Genomic DNA, 25,797 nt, shown 5'->3' with positions numbered 1-25,797 from the left:
TCAAACCAAACATACAACACAGGAGATATTCTTAAGTGACATGCCATTCCAATTCCTACCTGCTAAAGCAGTAGCATAAGCTTCTGAGATGGGAGTGGAGGTGGTGCTGCTACCGGTATCATTAGTGTTAGAGGCGTAACCTTTCACCCTCCACAGCTTGAGCCCTTGGACACCCCCCTTGGTAGAATCGGATTCAAAGCTACCACTGAAGGATATCTCATGCATGCTCCGGAACTCTGCAAACTTGGAATTCGTAGACAAGGTTCCACCAATGAACTCCACCCCTTCACATTAAACATGAAAATAGTATAGGCAATATCAATTCAATAGAGTTATGTTCTTGAAAATGTTGTCAATCACATAATAGTAATACTCAATTTTTGTATAGCACATATTACAGTTTAGTCTCTTAGTGCTCTAAAAGGTAGTATGGGAAAGAGAAAGAGAAAGAGAGAAAGAAAAGGAAAAACAATTATATTGAACCTAAATACATAATTAAACATAAGCTATACAAAAACATCATTTTAAATATTTGAGACTAAATTTTGACAATTTGGAACTTGATAACGCATCATAAAGAAATTTAAATTCATCTTTGGAAAATGTAACATAGACTTAAAAAGATCAAGAAAAGAACATTCTTTATACCACGCTCACATTTGCTCTACGGCGGCCGTACGGCGAGTCGAAAACAGCCCTTTTATTTATTTTTCATTCAAACTACCTATATTCAGCTGGTACAGCCACTGTAGAACAAATGTGACCGAGGTATTAGTTTATCCCATAGTTGAGGGACTGAATATTGTTGTCTAATGGGGTGTTACTAATTTAGAAGCTGTTGTAAATAAGAAGGGGTCACTTTATGCTGACATTTAAAAGCAATTACAAGAAGTTTGAAAATCAATCTATATTTCACTGGTTACCAATGTAAGTATAGGAGAAACTGATTCTCGAGAGCATGTTTTAGTGACAACCCTGACAGCAGAATTCTGAATTCACTGCAGTCTACTGATCAGTGTGTCAGACAAACCATACAATAGGCCATTACAATTATCAATATGGCTAATTACAAATGCAGGAAAAAGTCTTGTTGTAGTGTCCTGATCAAGATAATGCCTACTCTTTCCAAACTTGTATAAAATATTAGAAGCACAACACATCTTGTTCACATGACTAGACATATCATGAATATGAGTATCAAGGGTTGCAAAGATGTACAGTAAGAATGTAACAAAAATATTACATTATAAGGTAAAGTCTACCACTGATTTCATCTTTCACTGTGAATGTATTTATATTTTGATATTTCCTTGGGAAAATGTGTAGATCTATACTATAGCTACATGTACATGAGTAGCATTCGATTTGAGTACTTCATTGCTGATGTGTAGATTAATATAACCAAGCACACCACTCCTTTCAGGTAAGAAAGTTCAGAGTAATTTTTCTATTTCACAAAGAAGAAAAAAAATAACTCCTTAAAATCACCAATCATGTGAGATGATGACATACAAAGTAGAATTTCAAACTGATCACGTGTCATGCACCCAGGGCTAGTTCAAGCACGGGTCTAAGAGACATCTTGCATGAGCCATATTTAATTACTTTCAAGCACATATTACAAAGCCTTTGAAGACATTACAGAAGGAAAGATGAAGTATCAAGTCATTTGTGAATACAAAACATAGTGATTTTAAGAACTTTAGATTACTCAAAATCTGATGCATGAATAAGGTCCTTCAATAAAAATAAGTTTTTTTGTGACACCTCGATATACGAGTGTGCAGATGAAGTGAATTTTTGGTCATGCTAGCTGGGCAATCAGCGGCACATGCTAGTTGGATACTTGGATATAAAGAGTCGTTGGTTCTTGGCTGGCTACAGGTAGTTACCAAGCACACACATCGCTGCGATTTTTGTACACCTGTCAAAGTATCATCAGAGAACATTCACGTTTGGGAAGATGACGCAAGGAACCTTATTCCTCTTTGCCTTCTGTAATATTTTCTTGAAATCTCTCTTTTTCCCCCATTTGATTCCCTTCAAACCCCAATAATCTTACCAGCGCATTCAACCTCTGCACATCCATACTGGGCAGACGTTGGAATAAAACTCAATGAAAACTGCACTGTGCTGGAGCTGTTCCTTCGAGGATTCACACAGATAAAACGAGCCTCGGGGACACCCATATTCGGTGAGATCAATCATGACTCCTAACTGTAAAATATCAAATATATCATTGGTAAATTATTCACACTATTCTTAACACTGATCAAGGACCAATCAGAATGCGCAGTACTTCATATCATGCATAAGCAGAAAGAGGAAAATCAACTTTAACTCCCGAGTCCATTTCCAAACCTACATAATGTACCATTCTCAAATTTAAGCATTTAGTCGTAATCAATCATTTAATTCTTCAGATTGGCAACATCCTTAACAATACATGATCACTATATCCATGCCCATCTATGGATAGGCCCTGTCCAATTACAATTACAATCATAATTCATTTTCAATAAGTGAAAATAAACTAATAAAATAAATAAGTGAATTATAATATCATTGCAAGTTATAATATATCATTCTTTTAAATAAGACAGTTGCCAATTTGAAGACTGAAGATAATTAATCAAAATTCCAGGAAAGCTCCCTTCAATGGTCAAGATAAACAATATTAACGAACATACCTCTGGCCATACAGATGTTGCCATGCTGTTTATACCATAGTTAGATACAGCAGTCAATGTGGTCATTCCAACAACCCTGGGAGTCGTAGTGCCAAACTGGTTACCATTCCCAAACACGTAGGGGTCCCACAGATATTCCCCTTTAACAATAAGAATAAAAACCACTCACAGAATACAAAACACCAATCTGAGTGAATACCACTCAAATGAAACACTGAGGCTTTAACCAATGAATCTACCTTTAAAATATGCAAGCAAATGTTACATGGTTTTATGTAGAAGTACAACTTCATGTATAATTAATTCAATGATCAAGTTTTATTTTATCAATTTCTTTCACCTCTACACTGCCAGGTTTGTTAAAGAATTATTCATTAAAAATCTTGGTAAGACTACCAACATTTCTCAAAGATGTGGCATTTCATGACTTCTAAAGACCTCTACAAATAAGCAAAGGAAAATACATGATGAAAGTGACTTTTTTTTTATACTAAACTTACAAGAAATAGTATATAGGATTCCAACTTTACTTGAACAATAATATCATCGTTTGGATTTTTGAAATAGTAAAGGGACTTACAAACATTTAAAGTAAAACTTGAATAATAATTTTCTAAAAATACATGTACATGCATTGCTTATCATCAAGCAAACAGTCAATTGGAAAATAATTTTTCCACTTGTTCATCTATTATGATAAATAAGAGTAATCTTTAAGAATTAAAGATAAGAGCTTACATATACCTCATCCCATTTCTGTCAGGGTTACCGACCATGTTTGGGCTGTAGCCCAAAGATGCACAACCCTAAATACTACATTTAACACACAAACATTTGTCAAAAGTGATTTATAATATACAATGTGCTGATATACACTGAATCAGTATATTTTGCTTGATGCTTCAGAATTTTTTAGAGAAAAAAAAATTCTACAGCCCTCCATTAGCAGTGCAACGAAAACACTATCCAGGCAAATTTACAAACTTTTACAGGCATTCAATATCAATTATTTATCAAATCTTACATAAAAACTGCAAAAGATAAACCTTCACGTTCCCAATTTGAAGAATAAGACATTCAAGTTACCTGAAACGGAAGCATAATTTGGGTCTGACTCAAAGCTAACCGTTAAACTGACATCGTTGTTTGGTACTCCTTGCTTCAATGTTGATGTTTGAAGTTCTACTGGATCCACATACGTTATTACCACTCCTACAGGAAAAATACAAGAAAACATCACAGGATTTGCATAAAATCTATGAACATTGCATTTCCAATAAAGCCTACTGCTTTTCCAGATCAGTTAATACATGGTCAGATTTTTTAATATGTTCTGTGAGGATATATTTCAAAGTTTCAGAAGTTTAGCTTCAGAATGTATACATAATACTGCAGCAATCACATTTATCACTTCAACTCTGTTTATCCTCAGCTTTATGAGGTGATGGCATGCTATGGATGAAGTATATCAGCTTCATCCTAAAAAGAAAACAACTTTCTCATCCGTTTTTGGAATGTAGTATTAGACTATTTAACATGGTTTCTACTGGGACTGCTTATAGTGTATCTTTGAGGATACTAGTAGTCATCAGTGAATGATCAATAGAATGTCTAATTGTACTGTAGGGGAGACCGGGGCTAGTTGGAACATGGGGTAAGTTAAACAATGTAATTTTCTTTAAAGCCTGTAAAATAAATTTATGCAATACTGCCCTCAATTTATTGCTATTGAAAATACAACAGTGTTGAATTATTATTGCAATAAATTGAGGGCAGTATTGCATAAATTTATTTTACAGGCGTTAATGAAAATAGCAATGTTTCAACTTACCCCATGTTCCAACTAACCCCGGTCTCCCCTAGATAGCTGAAATCAATCTTTTTGGAGGAGTCTTAGAACATATTTGCCAGATCACGAAGCCTGGCATACCATTGTTGATTCATTCTCGAAGTGTTCAATTTTTAGTAGTAGTGTAGTGTACAAATGTAAACTTTTTTGGTTTCTCCACCTGTAGATGCAGACAGGTTACCATATCACACAACCTATGAGGGACCTATTATTCTGATAAATCATCATTTTAAATGTGTATATGTCACAGTATCTGTAAGACCAGATAGTTTGATACTGTATTGCAATAAAGATTGGAAAATCTAAAATTATTTCCTGGCTAATAATTGAAATGAGAAAGTCAGAGCTAAAGAGCAAGATACAATGTAGAGACCATAATTATTAATCCATTTCATATTTGTTTGTTTTTTCACAAGCACAAAAAAAAGGGTTGCAATTTGCAAAGGATCTTGTTCCTAAAAATGACTTAATTTCTGCCTGTAAGGACCCAACCTGCATACCCTAGTCAAAATAAAATAGTAAAAAAATAGACAAAAATATAACAAAAATATATTTTTATGCTATTTTTTCTCCAAACAAAATAGCTTGAAAATATGTAAAAATTATCAAAGAAATACGATAAAAATAGAAAAAAATATATGTTTTACAGCTATTTTTCCTCCTGAAATTAGGGAAAAAATATGTTGAAAATATACCCCCCCCAAAAAAAATTAAATAATACATCTTACCTCTACATGTGATCTGAATACAACCTTTAGGTGATCCAGTCAATATCAACGAGGGTTGTTCAGAAATAATTTCCACGCAGAGCAGAGAGATTTCATCACAACCATAATTTGATAAGGAGACCCTCAAATCTGTAGAGAACACACAAAGACAAAAGGATGAGAACTCAATGTATTATTCCTCTATAAACCAGGCTCATGATTTTAATATATTGATTCTAATTTTGTTATGACAAGTGCACCATGCTGTTGATTAGTAAATTCTAATTATTTTCAAAACTTCAATCATTCATAAAATTGTTAATAAAGGGTAAATATCAATAATCAATTTTAAGTATAGATTCCTTGTACAGAGTAGAGGAATGATTTCAGTCCATGCAGGAGGTGTAATTAAGCAATAGGTTTCATCTTTTGAAATATAAATCAAGTAGTACTTACTACGAAAAGGCGCGGCTAAAAGCTCGTAGCTCAATGTTTTATCAAGCATCGTATGTAAACTTTGTGCATGCTGTCCACGCCGCAGTCCGATCCAAGATAGATTTCATTTGTAAAAAAATTTGTGAGTGAGCACTGTGGCTTCTTGCCCAAATATACCCAAGGATGGGTATGAAAGTGGAATTTTATAGTGATTAAAACTTGTGCAGCATCTGATAACTTAGAATTAATGTGAGGCTGTGAGCATGGTAACAAAATTGTGTTCAATTAAGTAACTGTTGACTTGCTTACAACTCCCACACAAGTTTTATACATATGCTAAAGTGTACACGGGCAAGCACATGTGTACCGAAACAGCCATAGAAGCAAGACATGGTATCCAGAGGTCTAAATTAGAAATTAATTACCATTTATTTCATATGAAAACAGCTCTCCAGGCGACAGTGGCGATGCCGTTGGTGATCTACTCGATATCTGAACAAGCTCAACCGCATTTGAAGCATTGGAACCGGAAGCCAATGTGTAGTTTAATCGGAAAGGGCCATTGTGAATAACTTCTATGCCATTGGCTGCTGGTATATTTGTAGTCCCAACCATAATACCCACTGTTAAAGTCTTTTCTTGTTGTTCCACGAGAGGAAGACCCACTAAATTTGTTATGAGAACACTGTCGATTGGTAGATCTGTGGGTAGAAAAAGAGTAGTAATGAAATCATCCACTATTCATACTATTAATGATAACTTAATTTAGCCACAGGTTTTTATTATAAATATGACATTGAAATCTTACTTTGTGTTAAACACATAGAATAAACTTTATCCTCAAAGTTCAACAGTGAATTGATATGACACCCTATCTACATGTACTTGTTACACTAGCATCAACAAAGATGCACTACTACATCTACATATTCTACATTGCATGTATATCAAAGAGATTGCTTAATAATTTAGATTGAAAAGGAAGCTCATTTTAATACCTGATATTAAAAGACAGTTTGAAAATACCATTATACAATTCAAACTCCTATCCCACAGGAAGCACTATTGAAGGTTTCAGCCATTACATATAACTGACATGAAACAATACCAATGATTCAAGTTTACCAATAATTGAAATATCTCTTCTGGTAAGAAAATAATCTCAAAATCTACTTGCAACCTACAGTGTATCTAATACATTTCTTCCATCTTTTCTTAGTTGTTTTTAAGGGTGTTGGTGTTCAATTAATTGTTATATGCGCATTTTATTTGTGACGCGTGGGCTCTTCTTACATGTAAAGGGGAAGTTCACCCTCATAAAAAATATTAAAAAATAGCAGAGTAAAGAATAAAAAATATTGGTGAAGGTTTCAAGAAAATACATCAAAAGATAATAGAAATTTAAGTTTTTGATCAGTGACGTCAAACGCGATCAGCCAACTTATGTCAGACAAAATGCATAAATTCACATTTTTAATGGTTCTTGATTCATTTTTAACATTTCTTTCAGGGCCGAGTGTGAAATGATTTGTCTGTTTATAAACTGAAGGTAGAATAAAAAACATTTTCAATTTTCAGAGAATATGACATTTCATTGATTTTTCAACCATACAATATGTAGGGAAGATACTTGCATGACGTTTCAAATAGAAGAATATATATATATATATATAATCCCAATATCAGTTATATTCATTGATGGATTTTCCTAAGCATTAAACAATATTTTTTTCTATTTTTATAATAAACTTTTTGTCAGGATGAACTTTCCCTTTAAATCACACAATATTCCCCTACATTGATCAGTAGAACATTATGCCAATGAGTAGTTGTATCATGATTCAAAATTTAAAACTACCAGTCTAGAAAATAAATAAGGAAATATTTGTCAATGTAGGGTCAAAAATGCAAGTTTGTCATGAGAGTAGCAAATTTATCAGAAAAAATTATGTAAAAAATAAACTTTCAATGATCTGATATAATACCCCTGCCAATACCTTACTTTCTCCCTACATGTATATATCAATGATTGAACATGAATTCTACAAAATCATACAATTTGTATTTTTTATTTATTATCATGCAAACAACTTACCATCTTGTGAATGAACTCTTTGGATGAAACACTGTAAATTTAAAACAAAAAGAAATAAGAATATTAACAGTCAAGGCAAATAAAATGTAGAAATGAGTAACAGACTCAAGAGGGACCCAATAGGAAAGAGTATCTGTATGGCTCTTTGAATTTTCACTGTATGAAAATTGTATGATTAAGAGTGTTTTTGAATTGAACAATGATTTGAACTGCATTCTTTATCACCTCTTTTCCAATAACCACAGCCACTGCTGTAGCTGTAATGGAATTTAATCCTATGATGCATTGCAATGTAAAAGAACTATTAATTCATATATTCAAAGGACTTCCATATTCCAGACACAGGTACCAGTAGTACATGTATGTAGATCTACCAAGCTCTTAATATTATGTTAATAAATTTTTAATGACATTCCTGACAGAAAAAAGGATATCCCCCATAATGGCCCGGCAGGAAGCCACATAGAATGTAATATAGATACTCAGCAGGCACAGACTGGAACCTCAAATAAACCAAAAAGTTCTCTCCTACCCCAGTCTTGATCGGCCATTTTGTTACGATTCATAACAAAAATGGCCGATCGAGACGGGGGTAGAACTTAGGACAGAACTTTTTGTTTTTTGAGGTTCCAGTCTGTCAGTCTGTGCCCAGGCAGATGTCAGGAAACTGCCACTCGTTAGACCTTCATCCATATAATCGAGGTAAGTGCATAATTTCTATTTTCACAATTCATTTGGAGACATATTTCGACCATAAATCACGCTAGTCCCGTGAGCAGAGCTACCATTCTCACGCATTTACGCGTGAGACTCAAGCATTTTTGGACTCTTGTTCATCCCCTCAAATCTCTGTCTCACGCAACTATCACAGCCAATATCAATCCCCATATAGTATACATTGTACACAATGTCTGTGATCTCACTCAGATTCACAGAAAATCTCACGCATAGCTGGTCTTTGAACTTGGCATCTCTGCGTGAGTATGGTAAAATACACGGTAAGTCCCTGGGCTCCATCCCGCAGTTAGGGCCTAGTCCTGACCCATGCAAATGCAGTGCACAGTGGTGCAGCCGCATAGACCAAGCCAAGCCCAATCAATGCACCCATGGGCATGGCATGCACCGTACCAAGCACTACTTGATGTATTCTGAACAAATTTGATATACATGTAAATATGGCGTACATGTATATCCTAAAACGGACATAGAGGATCAAGATGTCCCCAAACCGTTGCCAAAACAATAAAGTGCTATGATCTAAAGAAATGTATAATCACCAGTATATTTCCAGAAATCATTTGCATTACCAGACGACAGTAGACAATGTCTACATGTATGATAAGCTATGTAGTTTTGCTTATGAAGCGCTATCTGGATAGGTTTCTCACGGAGGGCGTCATACCAGAAAGGATATAAGCATAAAAATATAGTCAAATTTGAAAAGCACAAACAAATGTATAGAAACAAGATATGTGGATGATTAATCCAACATGACTTGAGTATCATACAGTCGTTATTTAAAATGCATTGTCTGCATGCAGATGCAGACTCGGAGGGTACAGGGGTACAGTTGCCCGGGGGTAGTTGATGCTCCCCTCTTTCATTCACATAAGTACAAATTGATCCGACATGCAAGATAATGAAATCTTGCCAGATTATTTAACAGCAAGAGAAGATTGATTTCAGTTTGTATTTCAACATTGTATTGTTTATTGAAGGTTTGATCTTAATGATCACCATTTTTTAGTATAAATCAATGACAATTAACTGTACAAAAAAAAATTTGGGTAGCAATGGATCTATTGCGCCAAGTGTCTTTGCAAGAACCTTTTTTCGAGTCGCCGATTTAATGATGCGCCATTTTCAATAAATTAGACCTGCCTGTAGCTGTCCGTTAAAATAAAAAAAAATGTATATAATGATGTGAAATCTCATGAAATTGTGTTGATTTTAAAGCTAGCTAACGATTTTTTTTTTTGGGGGGGGCGGTAATCATAAACTTAAGAAATAGGCCACAGCGCATTATAAATGGGGGACTACACGAAAAGACGGTCCTTGGAAAGACCCTTTCTTGCAATCAACTCCAGTTCCCTCGTATATAGACATGAGAAGGGTAATCTGAAAACAAATTATTACAACTGTTCAGTGACTTCTTTGCGACATGCAGTACTAGTTTGTAAAAAATAACAAGAAAATACAATAGTTTATGTTCGAAAATAATAGTATACTGTGTCACACATCAACAAAAAAGTCACAGGAATTCATGGAGGCCTACACGAGCAAAACATAAATAATATATAGGCCTATCAACATGCAGTCGAGTAAAAGCACAACGTGTGTGTATATATATATATATATATATATATATATATATATATATATATATATATATACGCAGTTGAAGCCGAAAGTTTACATACACCCATGGAATTCAGTGAAAACTGTTCGTTTGTAAACATCCTAAAATTTACTATATCTTCAGAAATATGAATACTACCATGACGAATTTGATGTCAAATGAAAGAGCATATTAAGCTCTTTCACATGATTTGAATGCCGCTGGGATTAAAGTAAATTTCAGTTGGAATTTTCTTAAAAGAAAAAAAGTTATATTCATGTCAAATTTATTCTATTGTTTGTTATTATATTTTCAAACATCTTTTCATAGAAATATATAAATGTCAAATCTATGATTTATATTACTTTTTCTATCATGATATGTCACCACTGAACAAAAAGTGTAATCTGAAATATTTGTGTTGAGAAGTAACTAGCACAAACATGAAAAGTTTTTGTCAAGTTTTTATTTTTAAATTGTCTAAAATATGAAGATTTTGGGGGAAAAATTACACCAAATTATTTTTCAGCTCCTGATGACAGAGCAATGTGATGAAGGGGCATGACATACTCATTTGTTTGATATCAAATTTGTCATGATAGCACAGATATTTTATAAGATTCAGTAAATTTTATGATGTTTGGCAATTGTCAACTTAAAAAAAAAATCCCGGGTGTATGTAAACTTCTGGCCTCAACTGTATATATATATATATATATATATATATATATATATACATATATATCCTAATATGTTTTTGTTTAACCATCATGTCAGGTTGGTCCTTGATAGCTCCCAGATATGTTAGAAGAAACCTTGGCTTCTCATAAATTAAATTTTGAATTAACAGGTTAACAAGCAAGCTGTATAATTAAACGGTTTCTTAATGTTACAATGAGGTGTTATTTATGTGCCCCATCAGTTGTTAAACCATGTCACTTGTGTCACTTTTCTTATTTTTAATTATTTTTTTGCATTTAAGTTATTTTAATCTAAAAAAAACCTTATGTGCCTTATAGGAATTTGTTATAGTCTATATGCGAGGAGTAATTATATAGGGCGTGGTACCTCACCGCCCGAACCGTGTGGTTCACAGAGAGAAGGACATATTGTTGAACTCGTAGTGCGTGAAATATCTTTTCAACTCTTCGACGTGTCTTTCTATTGATACGAAGAAAATACATATTTTCATGCAATAGTCATAGGGCACCACCTGGCCGAATGAGCAGAGGCAACACAACACGTCTATTTCAGATCTGAAGGGTAAATTATATGTGAGGCGATTATCTACCCTGCCTCCATAGTTGCCGAAGGTGGAATGACTTCACATTCGTATCAATCTTTACACACAAGGAAATTGTCATTTTTGGAGATTCTGCATCATGCAGCAAAAATATTTCAAATTGGTTTTTATCATAAGAAATACAGGAACAAAAATTATCATAATAAAATTATATGGCCTAGAGATTTTGGTTCACAATAAGCATCCGTCTTTCATAAGGTTAATAACCTGCCGATGGTTGGATTGGTATTGTTTTATATTTCCATCAGGACGAATCCAAAATATACTAGAATTAAATAACTTTATTGTGCATATTCACCTACATTTTAAAAAATATGACTTTAAGAACGTGTGTAAAATTGTATGAAGAGGCGGGAGCGGTGCAATGACATGCAACCCGAGAGACTCCTCAGTTGGACAGGCGGCGGAAATCTGGTCCCGATATTGCTTTTTTTTCAAATACCATTATCTTTTTGAATTCGTTCATATACAGAATACAATATACACACCGTTCTTCGGAAGCAAAGCTCTTTGATGATTTACGAAATATTTGTCAAGGGGTCATGGTTCACTCTTTTAATTTTTCAGAGTGATTTTGTTCATACGGAATAAGAGATGAAATAGAAATATCAATGCATCGGTATTGAAATATGCTCGGAATGTGATGATTTTCTTTTTAATATTCAAATTTTGGAATGTCGAGATGCATCATGGAAATTCTGCATTGCAGAGTTAATATGCATAATATCAGTCGTGCAAATGTGATTGTTTTTATAGGCAATATTTTCCCTGATAATCAAAATCAATTCATAAAGAAAATTTCAACGCAATTCCATCCCAATATCAAATAAATATTGAAGTAGAACCGTTGTATAAATTGCAATTTAATAGAAAACTCGGTTTGTCTTACTGATTTCTACTGAAGATTGTCCAGTTATGTCAGATGGGGGGGGGGGGGGGTGGTGCAGGGTGCATATACCTCACCCTCCTCATTCTACAAACAGACAATGTTTGTCCCTGCAAGTATAAACCTTTTTTTATGTCCCCTTTTTGATATTCCCCTGTATTGCTATTATATTTCAGAACTTCTAGTGAAAAGTGTTATAGGATATACATATATTTTATTCCCTATTACCTTGTTTACGACAATGCATTGAAATTGAAAACTACATGTATGTATTGATAATTGATGAGACAAGTTTAATACCTTACAAGTCATTGGAACACACCATCACACTTATATGGTTATACTATAAAAAAATCATATCATATCTGCAACGATTGGATTTTAAAACATTTTTTTGTAAGTATTTACATAATTTCGAATAACACTATAAAATAATTTTTAAACATCGGCAAAAGTGAACACAAATAAACAAGGATTGAGTATTATATTAATTTTGTTTAGAATTATGATGGTTTCTAAATATAAGATCATAAAGTTGCAAAAGATATTTGTTACGCTATAAGTGTCCATATACATGTACTCTATCTATACAGTGCGTATCAAAAAAAAGTTTACACTTTGAAAAAGCCCTGGGAATTAGAAATTATACAACATGTGGGTAATTTTTCACATATAATCTTAGGTTTGGGTCTCATCTATCCAATGTGAGTAAAAGTTTTGACAGAATGTTGCACTTGAGTGAGCACTGTCCATTTTTGTAAAGCTCGCAGAAATTTGTTTGCGCAGAAATGCTAGTTTTCATACTGTGTCAAGGGGAAAGGGTGAAATCAAATTTATCCTGCGAAACATTTCTCATACATTTCCCTTGCACTTTTAGTCAATTGAAATAAAACAGATACATTTAAGCATTTTGTAACGATTTTGCCACCAGAATTGCAATGTCAACACTTAGTAAGCACAACCTCTACCTTTTTGTGCCAGCTGGATCTGAGGACATAACTCAATGCGAATAAAAGTTTATATCAGACATCTCCAGCGTTTTTTTTTCAATAAGTTTTTATCATTTAAAGTGGGTTTACATTTCATTTTTTATCTAATACTTGTTTCTCCATACCTTTTCCAAGTCTGACAATGATTAACAAAATGAAAATCAAGCCTAAGCCATTTCATGTAAATCACAGCTCAGTGTAAAGCAAATATCGTCACGATGGTCTCGGTGTGTGGGGGAGTGGGGTGGGGCGCAATGAACTCTTCGAAGTGTTTTGGTCAAGGAAACAAGTTAAAAAGGAAAAAGATATCTTCAAATCAATTTTACGAGCTAAATTCAACGTGTACTTTATGATTAAGGTCTACTTTTATTCGCTTAATCATTTCAAAGTTCTGCGCAAATCATTTTTCACTAACTTTTCAAAAGTAAGTGGTGCTCACTCAAGCGGAAATATTTTTCGACAGTTATATCGTCATTTGCTTAAATGATCTGTACCAATGTTTAATTGTAGAAAAATCATCGGGATATTACAAATAAATAATTTTACAGGAATTTTTCTAAGTGTAAACCTTTTTTGATACGCACTGTATAGGCGGATCCAGGATGCGAAGTGGTCGCCCCCCCCCCCCGCAGCAGCGCAAAGAAATAAAGAAAAAAAAGAGAAGGAAAGAGGAAAGAGAGGGAGGGGAAAGGAAAGATAAGATGAAGAAAATTGAACGAAACTCTCCATCCTTCTATCTATCTACATCTATCTATCTATCTATCTACATGACTTGTATCTATCTACCTATCTATCTACATGTATCTATCTATCTATCTATCTACATGTACATGTATCTATCTACATCTATCTATCTTTCTATCTATCTATCTATCTACCTATCTATCTACATGTAGGTATCTATTTCGCTATCTAGTTAACTGTCTGTCAGCACATACTTTACATTATATGCTGGTCTCTGTGTTACTCCGTTGTACTTTGGGAGTAAATTTTTTAAAACAATTTTCCAAAATGTATTCAAGCGAAGGTCGAACAAACATACAGGGTACATTTTTTAAAGATAATTGTCTTCCTTGAACGCTTTACTATTATAATCATTATCAATGTCATCTACTACTTCTTCTACTACTACTACTACTACTACTACTACTACTACTACTACTACTACTACTACTACTACTACTACTACTACTACTACATGTACTACTACAACTACTACTACTACATGTACTACTACTACTACTACTACTACTACTACTTTTAGAATTATTATCATCATTATTATTACTGTTACTATTATTACCATCATTACCATTATTATTGTCATATATATTGTACATTTCAAGATAGCTCAGAATAATGTAATATTAAATTTATTCGTATACTTTATTTGAATATAATAACATTTTTTATCCTATACATTTCTTGGCTCTTCGAATGTTGAATCTATCGTTTTGAATGGATGTATTGATAAAATCTAAAATTATGTTTTGATAAAAAAAACTCTTAGTAATGTAGTATGGATAGATGGTGAAGCTTAGAGTAGCTACATATTTTCTTTCATAGGAGCATAGAAATGTGAATACTTCGATTGTTCATAAATTTCGAAAAATGTGAATAGCAAGTTTTCATGTAAGACATTGCAATTACCGGAAATACCAAATGTGACGAAGGCATCTTTTTTTTCTGCATATGGAAATACATGTAAGCGAATTTGCTCTCAAATTCATTCCAATAAAATGCAAAATACAATGTATCTCCCATTGCCTCTCAAATAAGAGCCTGCATATACCTACGAGATGTGTTTGTGAAAAATAAGAGCTTGTATATCATGAAATATTCTCTTATAAAGTGTTTGTATTTAACCCGCATTTCTGTTTTACCAAGCGTGCAGTAGTGTACAATAGTGTAAGATATTGTAGACCCACATCGAGTGTTGTTTAGGAACAGGAAGAATAAATGAGGTTTATATGCATATTACCTGTACCGTGAAGTTATTGTGACGTCACGTATAAAGGTTCAACGGTAAAGGATTTCTTCATTTTTTTTCAACATTTGTCGAAGAGCTCGTCTGTGTGCTTGATTAAAAATATAAATTTTCCAGAATAAGTTTGTATTTGATAATTCAATATGTTTATTTGTACAATCCGATCCATGTGTAGTGGACTATTGATCTTCTAACATGATTGTGAATGTTAAAAAGCGAACTTGGGAAAACTTGTAGAATAATAATAATAATAATGATAATAATAATAATTACAATAGGCATTTATATAGCGCCATATACTGTATCTAGAAATATCTATTCCGAGCCGCGATGTTATTATTATGATTACCCCGGTTTTTAGCTCGAGCTGCCTTTCAGCGCTCATGCATTTGATGAATTGATCCTGCCGGGCACCCATTCACCTCACCTGTGTTGAGTGCAGCACAATATGGATAAATTTCTTGCTGAAGGATATTACGCCATGGTTGGGATTCGAACCCACGACCCGAGCTATTTCAAAGTCAGAGGACTAATCCTTTGGGCCACAACGCTCCACACTGCACTGGAAAACTGAAAACTGCAAACATGTCGAGTATGCCTACAATTATCACTGATTAATATTGCTTTACAAAACTTCCTTTTCTGGATGTGGGGAATTCAAATAATTTGAAACCAATGTTTGGAGGCTACACTGAACTGAGGTTTATTCACAATTGTAAATTGACACTTAATTTAAGATGAACAAAATATTAAATAAACACTCTAGTCCTTGATGAGGATGACGAATTAATTTTAAATAAGTTAATATGAGTAAACACAATCATATAAAACCTTATATGTTGAAGTTATCCATTCATCAGGTTCAAATACATATGCTACGTGTAGAGTCATCTGACTCCATAAGAGGAAGTTGAAGAGAATAGAAAGAGACGAAGAAAAGGTAGAGGAAGTGACACATGTAACGGATCCAGGTAGGGGAATATTCGGCCAGTGACCCCCCCCCCCCCCCCCGCTTGAGAGCCAAATAAAATATTGTTAATGGAAATGTCATGCATAGGTACATAAACCAACATTAATCGCGAATGAAGACTTTTTTTCTGAACAGAAATGCAACCCCCCCTGGAAAATCCTTGATCCTCCTCTGATATGTAACGAAGACTTTTCTGGGATGTAAATATTATTTTATTGATGATTTCCTTGTTTTCCAGGAATTGCAAATGTTAAACCTTACTACCATTTCATTCAAATTGTAAAATAGTTTACTATTTAAAGCTTGATGTGAATGTCAAGATAGTCCATACATAATAAGCATAACTTAAAACACGTGTCTCATATATATTCACATAATCTTGAATATCGCAATTGGTCAGAATGGAAGTTAACGCACTAACTATACATGCTATGTGTACATCAAAGAGCAAATGGCTTGTTGGAATAACCGTTTGACAGGCGCGCCGGAACACTTTCAGTTTTGGGGGGGGCAAAATCCCGAAGGGGGCACAATATTTCTTTGACAGCGGGAGAGGCTGTGGGACCCCCCCCCCCGTAAGGACTTTGTGTAAAAATGGAGTATAAAAGTTGCGTTTCTAAGAGTATTCAAAAATAAATTTCTTGAGAATTAAAGGTCAAGTCCACTTCAGAAAAAAATGATTTGAATCAATAGAGAAAAATCTGACAAGCACAATGCTGAAAATTTCATCAAAATCGGATGTAAAATAAGAAAGTTATGACATTTCAAAGTTTCGCATATTTAAAGAAAAATAGTATATTAACGAGCCAGTTACATCTAAATGAGAGAGTCGATGATGTCACTCACTCACTATTTCTTTTGTTTTTTATTGTTTGAATTATACAATATTTCAATTTTTACGAATTTGATGTTAAGGACCTCCTTGCCTGAAGCACATAATGTTAAAATAATGGAATTCCAGGGAGGAATGAAACTTCATTACACATGACGAGAAAATCAAAATATTTCATATTTCATATAATGAATACAAAAGAAATAGTGAGTGAGCGATGTCATTAGTTACCTCATTTGCATACGGACCGAGATGTACATATAACTGTTTTGTGAAATGAAGCGAAACTTTAAAATGTCATAACTCTCTTATTTTACATCCGATTTTGACATGTTTGATGAAATTTCCAGTGTTATGCTTTTTGAATCTTTCTCTTTTTATTCAAATCAAGTTTTTGTTGGGGTGGACTTGTCCTTTAAACAGTCTTGGTGTTCTTTTTGCTCCTTCTGTTTCCTCCCTTCTGACCCAGACTGGTGTTTTTTCATGATCAGGGTCGCAAACGAAATTGTTTCAAACCAATAGGCCTTTTAAAGACTTTAAGATGACAAACATGACCGTACGCAGACGGGGGCCGCCGATCGAGAGGGCAAAATTAAAAAAAAAATCACCAAAAGTGTGCACGAAATACTTCAATTTTATTCTAGAAAATGCAAAAGCTCCCCCATCACAAACCCCCTTGCTCTTAAATTTCTTCGAAAATTTAGGTCTTGCAGCCCCACCCACTGCCGGATTTTTTTAAAGACTATTTTTGCAAACGTCCATGAATAACAAAAGCTGGGATTAACCAGAGAACATAGCTGCCATCTCAATCTGATTAGTAACAGGTAATGGGAAGAAGTTTTGAAATCTAAAATACATAAGTGCTATATCATATGAGCTGAAGTAGTATATCAGACAAAACGCCTTCCAATCATGCCAATGAAAAGGAATAGAGAAAAATACGGGTCTGTGAAAATATCGTATATAAGATTTTTTTTATAGTAGAGCAGTACTCTAACGCTTATTTTTTTTCTTTTATATTCTTTATTTACATTTTTATTCATATCTCGGATAATATGAGTCTGGTCAAGAAGACACTTTTACAGATGATTTTATTTTTTTCATGTCTAAACATTATCTCTTAGTTGCTTTCGAGTGGGATTCACCATTTTCACAAATTATAAATTATAATCCTCTACACATGATTATTCTGTGTGAAATTTTCTGATAACATGTCTATATTGAGTTGAAATGACCTTGCTATTTTCTTCAGGGCACTGACTTGTTATCACTGTATCAACTCAATTTATATTTAGTTGAAAATGAAATAATTGAAACAAGTTTCTCGAGATGTTATGGTTTCTGGGCTTGACAGCTATGAAATAGATTCCATATGTTGCTCGAGTAACTCGTGTTCATGCGCGTTTGTGATATCGGGTCCGGTCTGAGCGTTTCTGGGCGACCGCGCGTTTGTTAGACGACACAGCCAGCATCATAGAGTTACAAACCTAATTATTGATGGACCACTATCAATTTGCCATTCGCTTTTAGTCTGAAATGTATTCATTAAAAGGTTAAACGTTATCACACTGTAATAAGATGGAAAAGGCTTATCAAAGGTATGTTTCACAGAGGAACTGTTCGTCAAAAGACGTGAGACCTATTATGATAATGTATTTGCCCCGTCGAGGGCAAATTTTTTTCATTTTTGACAATGGAAATGACAGTTTTCAGGCAGAAAAGTGCCTTTGTTTACTTTTGTCCTTAGATAATTTATCATTTTTCTACTTTCAGGGGGGCACATGGGGGCCTTGCAAAATCTCGTTTTGCCCCCCCACAATTTTGGGGGGGCAAGTGCCCCCCTGCCCCCCCCCCCCCCTGCCCGCTTCCGGCGCCCTTGCCGTTTGAGCTTAGTTGAGTTAGAAAGTAGCGAATCCCTTTACCAAATAACAGCAGTTAACATCCTTATTGGTCCTCAGCAAATAAAAAAAAGTTTAATACATTAACAAACGACAGTCTAATATTCTTCCGCGGAGATCGTTGGTAAATAATAAGAAAGAGGGTCATAGAAAATCACCATCACAGTATCATTGTTACTATTGTTATTACTGTTGTTTTTTTAATCATCATTACTACTGTATCATCATCATTACCATGGCAAGGATCTTAAAATCTATACATGCCTCTTTCATTTACACGTCTGATTAAGTGTCTTTATACACCGTCTTCTGTATGGGACAGAACCATGAGAACGCAAATTAGCTCGGTTACTTTCTCAGCAAGCCAGTCATCTTATCGGTTTCAGAGGTAAATGTCCTGGGGGGCGTTTCATCAATATTTTCGTCCGACAAGTGGTCAGATCTGACAACTTTCCTGGATTCTGATTGGTTGAGAAGCACTGTTACCATAGTAACTGTCGGATAAAACAGTACTGGTCGGACGTCTGACAAGTCCTTTCATGAAACGCTCCCCTGGAATGAGAGTCTCATCTCTACTTGTTGCAGCAGTCCACATTGAGGTACATGTAGGTCATATAGGGATGAGAGCTAACTCCTTGAAGATATAACCTGCAGAAAGTGTGATGGACCCTTTCCTTGATGACAAAATATTTGTATTGAAAGACCTAGCTCATTACTTTTGTTCTGTCAATTTTCAAGTTGATAAAAGTAATGGTCCAGGCTGGAAATATTTATATCTTATTAAATAGAGTAAAATTAACAGAGCAAAATGCTGAAAATTTGAATTTAAAGATTTGCATTATTTCGGTGAAACAATTCTAGGCATGTCTTTATCTGTTTATGAATATTCATTAGTTGGGTTGATGATTTCATATTCCCACTTGTTCTTTTGTATCTTATTATATGAAATAGGGTATATGAAAGTTTTTGCTACCAAGAACTAAAGGGTTGACAACTGATTACGTGCATTAGTTATTTATTGCCGCAACTTACATGTATTTCATCATAATGGAGACATAATCATTTACACATGTATGAAAAAACGAAACATTATTTGTGATTTCATGTAACATTGCCGCTTTGTAAATCAGTTCTATAACTGAAAGGACTACCCTGTGTACATAAAACTGAAATAAATAACATAAGGGAAAGTGGGGATGTGACATCATCAGCCCATCTAATGAATATTCATGACGAAGTGCATGTAATTGTTTTCACAAAATACTGATAAACCATGGATAAACTGTTAAATTCAATAACTTGATGAGATTTTCAGCATTTTACTCTATATATAAATATTTTCAGCCCGGAGCAAGACCTTGAATGCTATACTGTGTAAGTCTCATCAGAAGCAGCCGTTTATGAAAATCGTAGGAAGACAGATTTGCATATTTGCAAAGATTGTCTGGAAAGTCCTTGATGAACAACAAGAACATCAGTGGATAGAGTACAGTACCCTGTGGAATGCCTGAAAGATCTTTCTAGATTCTGAGTCATCTGCCACAAGAGATCGATATTACTGAACATATTTAAATGTAGTCATTACAATCGCTTCCGAGTAAGTTATGAGTTAGTATGAACTAAAATGTCCAAATTCTACGAAAACCCCAAGGCAAAACTTTTGACCTTTTTGTTAAAAATAAGCGAAACTTTGAAATGTCATAACTTTTTTTCTTATTTTAAATCTGATTATGATGAAATTTTCAGCATTGTGGTTGTCTGATTTTTCTCTATTGATTGAAATCAACATTTTTCTGAGGTGGACTTGACCTTTAAACAGGACTGTCACTCACTGGTCTATGTGGCGTGCGCCAGTAATCCAAGTTACATGTACATGTACATTGTATTTGGGGAAGTTATAAATTGATTGCAGAGGTTCGATGTTCGAGCCCTGGTCACATCTTTCGGATGGTGACGTTAAAGGTCGGTCCCAGACGTAAATAATCATATCTCATTGATACACGTCTGACAAAACTCAAATACACACACGCTGTCAGCACCCAGTCCAAGGTAAGCCCTATGTAGTATTCATAAGTTCGAGTATTTTTGGATCTTGAAGCAACAATATTGAATCATAGCATTAGAAACCAAATATAAAGTATTATAATTAGATATTTTGAAGAAAAAGAAATCCAATGTCCATTTTCATTAACAAAATGGTAAAGTACATGACTGTGTAATCAATTCAAATCAAATTAAATCAATAATTATAATGGCACTTTGACTTTCCATGCCGAATGAATGTGGCTGGGTATAGGAAAGTCTAACATAAAAACCTAGTCTTATTGACACTATAATGCTAATGTTGATGATGATGACGATGATGATAATAGTAGCAGGAGTAGTAGTAGTAGTAGTAGTAGTAGTAGTAGTAGTAGTAGTAGTAGTAGTTTTAGTAGTACATTGTATTAGTGGTGGTAGAAGTGCAATAATTATAATTACTATAGTATTCCAATCGCTGTAACTTGTCAGTGATGTCTGACTTTGGGAATTTCACTGACAATGATAATAATGTTAGCTAATGAACAATATAACCACAATGGCAACATAAAATCATGACTTACCAAACATAGTGTTAACATAAGCACGGCAAGTAATCGGCAAGTAGCAGTCCAGCAAACGACCGCCATGGCGTCGAATAGTCGCGGATGATTCGTCCACTGAGGAAATGTTAATAGAACTTTGTCAAACTCTCATGGATAAATCCTTTCGTTAGTACGTCAATGATGAGAAAATGTTGAAATGGTATATCCACAATGGGAGCCTAGTCCAAGTTCTGCTCTGGAAGTTGTTGCATGTATGGTTAGATCGGAAGTGCAAGATGTTGCATGAAAACGATCCTATCTCTGACAACCCCTGAAGGTTCTGTTATATTCGTCTACCGTAGACAAGAGAAACTTTCGACCGATTATGTTGTCGGTTCTCAAAACAAGGTCCTAGCCCTTAGTTGTTGCTCGATGAAATATGGGTGGAGTGTCCGTGATATTGATGGACTCTAAACTCTCAACGCCCACATCTATGTCAGATGGAACAGTATATCAAGCTAGCACACCCGTGTACACACAGGAGGTGTACAGATCTCAGGTCACGCACTTCTCCAAAAGCAGTTGAAACACCCATTTTTGTTGTTACTTATCGAGGCGTGGATGCTTGATCTAGCATGCTATGGAACAGTACCGCGGGTGAGTACATGGTGCATTGATTAACATAACAAAAGGTGGCGAGAGGTACAAAAGAGTGGTTTTGTTGGTAGTAAAAAAAAGACTCAATTCAGGGGTAATGATTGATTCCCTAGCTGGTTCAGATTTAGCGATTTATCAAATTTTAACTAATTCTCACCCGGTAATATAAAGTGTAAATCCCTTTTATTTTCTGGTAAGCGGTTACTTGTATCGGGTTTTATAAAAAAGCTAATATGGGCCCTTACTTCTCGCACGTAATGAATTGTTTAAGATAAAAATACATAAGAGAAAAGCAATGAAAACTCATAGAGAAACTGAATTATAAACGTTTTATCAGAAGAATTATTTTATTACCAAAACTTATATGACATTTGTTTTCATCATTCGGTTGTTATGAAAGGGGGTTGCATAATAACGCGTCAACCGACTTCTTTTAACAAAATGATTATTTTGTTTACTTTCCAAGAGGAAAGTAGGTTGAAATATTCAGAGAATAGGCCTACTCGGATTACAAGCAGAAAAGTGGAATTTCGAACAATATCAGAGTTAACTACCTATTGGGATGCTGCCATATATAATAGCAGATAATTGATGTTTTTTTGTTGTTGTTGCTCGCTACCTAATTTTTGAAGAAAAAGTGGACTCGATAATTTTCTGCACCTGTTACGGTAAAAAAAAAGAAAAAAAATCAAAACCATTTAAATCAAATTTTGTGATATTTTGGCCAATCCATTTGTGAAGGAATTACTCAGTTGACAAAGTGCAATCTGAATTTGTATTAGTGAAAGTTAGTATAATGATATCCCATATACAATTAAAATTTAAGCGGTGCGAAGGAGCAATATATATATACATATATATATATATATAATATATATGCCAATAAAATGGAATTTTAAACCTTCAACACACTCATGATAGTATATTATAGTAAAGGGGCGCTTGCTGGAATGCAAGGAAGCGTATATAGCAAGCGAGAACCAACCGAGAAGCGAGAAAATTCCTGATTTTTGTTTTAATGTTCATGATATATCATGTATGTTTTTAATTTTTCTGGTCAGCACATGAAGTGGACTCGATGATATCTATTTTCTTCTCCTTTTTTTTTGGGGGGGTCCTATAAACAGAAAACAGAGTGGCCCCTGTGCCTGCTTACTAGCTATGTCAGAGCATATTGCATTCCAATAGGGGAGAGAACCGAGAAACTCAAATCTTAGTAAGAGAGTCAACACTGAATGAAGTTGTTTTATTCGTTTCTTTCCTCCTTTCCCTTATTCCATGTTCCCCATATGCTTAATTTTCATGATCTTGAAAGTATTGCTGGGGTGCAACTGCTGTTCTTGTCCCCCCCCCCCTTCGATCTCTTACCCCTTCCCTCAATTTTCACTCGATGACGCGAAGATTATTTAAAAAAAAAACACGAAAAGCATAAGGGATGGGTAGCTCGAGAATGGAGCTGGAGAGGGGATGAGAGATAGAGTGATAGAGAGGGGGGAGGAAGCAGAGAGAAAAGGGGGAGGGGTAGAAATCGGACGGGTGTGTCAGATCGCTACCCGACTGTTCAAGGTTGGTCGGTAGATGGAGTATGGACACATCCAGAATCAAACCGGATTGTTACCTTGACAGTCCTCAATTTCATATCAACGTCAGCCATAAAGAACACGACATTCTTTCGATACTAAATAACATGATTATAGGGCATGAGGAAAACATGAAAGTTATTTTAACCACAAGTTGGGCAACAAAATTGAAGGTGCAGAGAAAAGTAGAGTGAAATTATTTTCTTTAATTTCAAAGTCTAGGACCATCGAACATTAATGTACTTTTAGCTAATAAAGTTCTAAAACGGGGTAAATGAAATTCTTGAGATTGTCCAATAGGCAGGATGATAGGGTAATTACGAAATGACAGATGAAGAAGAATCATTAAAACGAATACACGTGAATTATATTTTTGTAAATTATCCAAAATGAAGTAAGCATAGGTCACTTTGCTGTAAAAAAAAATACTGGGTCTGTGTATGAACTAAAAGCTGAGTCGTGTATTACAGGAAGGGACGTCATTTACAGTATTAACAGTCTATCTATAAAGGTTTGACGGGTGCTGCGACAAGCACGTATCCCATAATTCAGGTAAGGTATAAGATCAACAAGGAATTTAGCAATAATAGTGATGACGATGAAAAATAGTATTTCTATTGATAATCCCAATAATCCCAATATTTCGCGAAATAACCTTACAGGTACTATCAGTAGGCTTATGTCGAAAGGGTGGGTGCTGTCGCGTTAGGGTGCGTCAACGCGAACGCGAAGATTCGTCCAAAGCCCCCCCCCCCCCTCCCCGGTTTGGCCGAAAGGGTGCGTTGGGAGCGCCACGTCGCGTCGCGTTCACTGGAACTTTGGGGTGAAAATTATTATTATTATCATTATTATAAGTATTATTATTATTATTATTTTTATTATTATAAGTATTATTATTATTATTATCATTATACAAACAACACGCACATATTATTATTATTATTATACACATAACACGCACACATACACAACAGATACATCTCACAAAATATACTGAGGCAGGGTCTCAAGTGTAAAATATAGTAAGGTAGGGTCTGAAGAGTTAAACGTTGTGAATGCTGACCCGACATCAATTTTGGCCTTGCCCTTCCAGGACACATCTGCCGTAAGTTTTATAATTTGGGGGACACCAAATATCTGCAGGTACACGAATGTTTTCCTTTGTAATAAATACACACCTGCAAAGTATAAAATTGAAGGTAAGTTACTTTTTTTATTTGAAAGAACCTTGAAATCAGTCATAATTTTTACATGTATCAATATTACACCATAAAACATTTCCACCGAAAAATCCTCATGCAGCATGCCGTCATTGTTTTTTTTTTTTACCTTAAAAAGAATGTTTGTGCCATATGATGATTTATGTTCCTATGCAAATTTCACATAGCACTCGTCTTTTTTGTTTGTTCAGCTTTCTATAAATATTTGTATTTATTTATTCATTATTATTAAACACACCCTTTCGTCCAAACCGGGGGAGGGGGCTTTGGACGAAAGGGCGCGTTCCAGTGAACGCGACGCGACGTGGCGCTCCCAACGCACCCTTTCGGCCAAACCGGGGGGGGGGGGCTTTGGACGAATCTTCGCGTTCGCGTTGACGCACCCTAACGCGACAGCACCCACCCTTTCGAAATAAGCCCTATCGGTATGGTATTTCCAGTAAAGCTTATTACCAACGGTAGCACCCGAGAAATTTAATGAATATGACGTTTTCTAAACTAATATCATCTATGGGAAGTAAATGAATGGAATCGCTAAATAACATCGTTTTAATTTACAGATAATTTGTTGGATCTTATGCATTGTGTTCTCTATCAAAAGTATAAGGTATTAGATCATGGCAATGATATATATATTGGAATTTTCAGCAAAGAGTATGAACGAAATTACATTGATGATTAACAAAAGTCATTTATATAGATGATAAACAAGATACGGCCAAACAAATTGCCATGCGGGACTCCACAGTTAATATATTTTGCATATTGGATGTATGGCCATTCAAAGATACGAAATT

At 34.7% G+C, this 25,797-nt stretch overlaps 1 protein-coding gene across 1 annotated transcript in view; it reads right to left on the bottom strand.

Moving 5' to 3' along the window:
• The window catches only part of LOC121424250, a 95,197-nt gene extending 73,078 nt beyond the window's left edge, over positions 1 to 22,119 (bottom strand). The window contains 9 exon segments of the mRNA XM_041619869.1: positions 60 to 284; positions 2,063 to 2,180; positions 2,182 to 2,217; positions 2,691 to 2,830; positions 3,777 to 3,902; positions 5,268 to 5,396; positions 6,107 to 6,382; positions 7,777 to 7,807; positions 21,583 to 22,119. Of these exon segments, the coding sequence (XP_041475803.1) occupies positions 60 to 284; positions 2,063 to 2,180; positions 2,182 to 2,217; positions 2,691 to 2,830; positions 3,777 to 3,902; positions 5,268 to 5,396; positions 6,107 to 6,382; positions 7,777 to 7,807; positions 21,583 to 21,648 (1,147 nt within the window). The 5' untranslated portion in view covers positions 21,649 to 22,119.
• Between the last annotated feature and the right edge of the window lie 3,678 nt (positions 22,120 to 25,797).

This window comes from Lytechinus variegatus, chromosome 1 (assembly GCF_018143015.1).
Source record: "Lytechinus variegatus isolate NC3 chromosome 1, Lvar_3.0, whole genome shotgun sequence".
NCBI lineage: Eukaryota > Metazoa > Echinodermata > Echinoidea > Temnopleuroida > Toxopneustidae > Lytechinus > Lytechinus variegatus.
The sequence above is the reverse complement of the archived record's forward strand: the minus strand, read 5'-3'. Positions and strand labels throughout refer to the sequence as shown.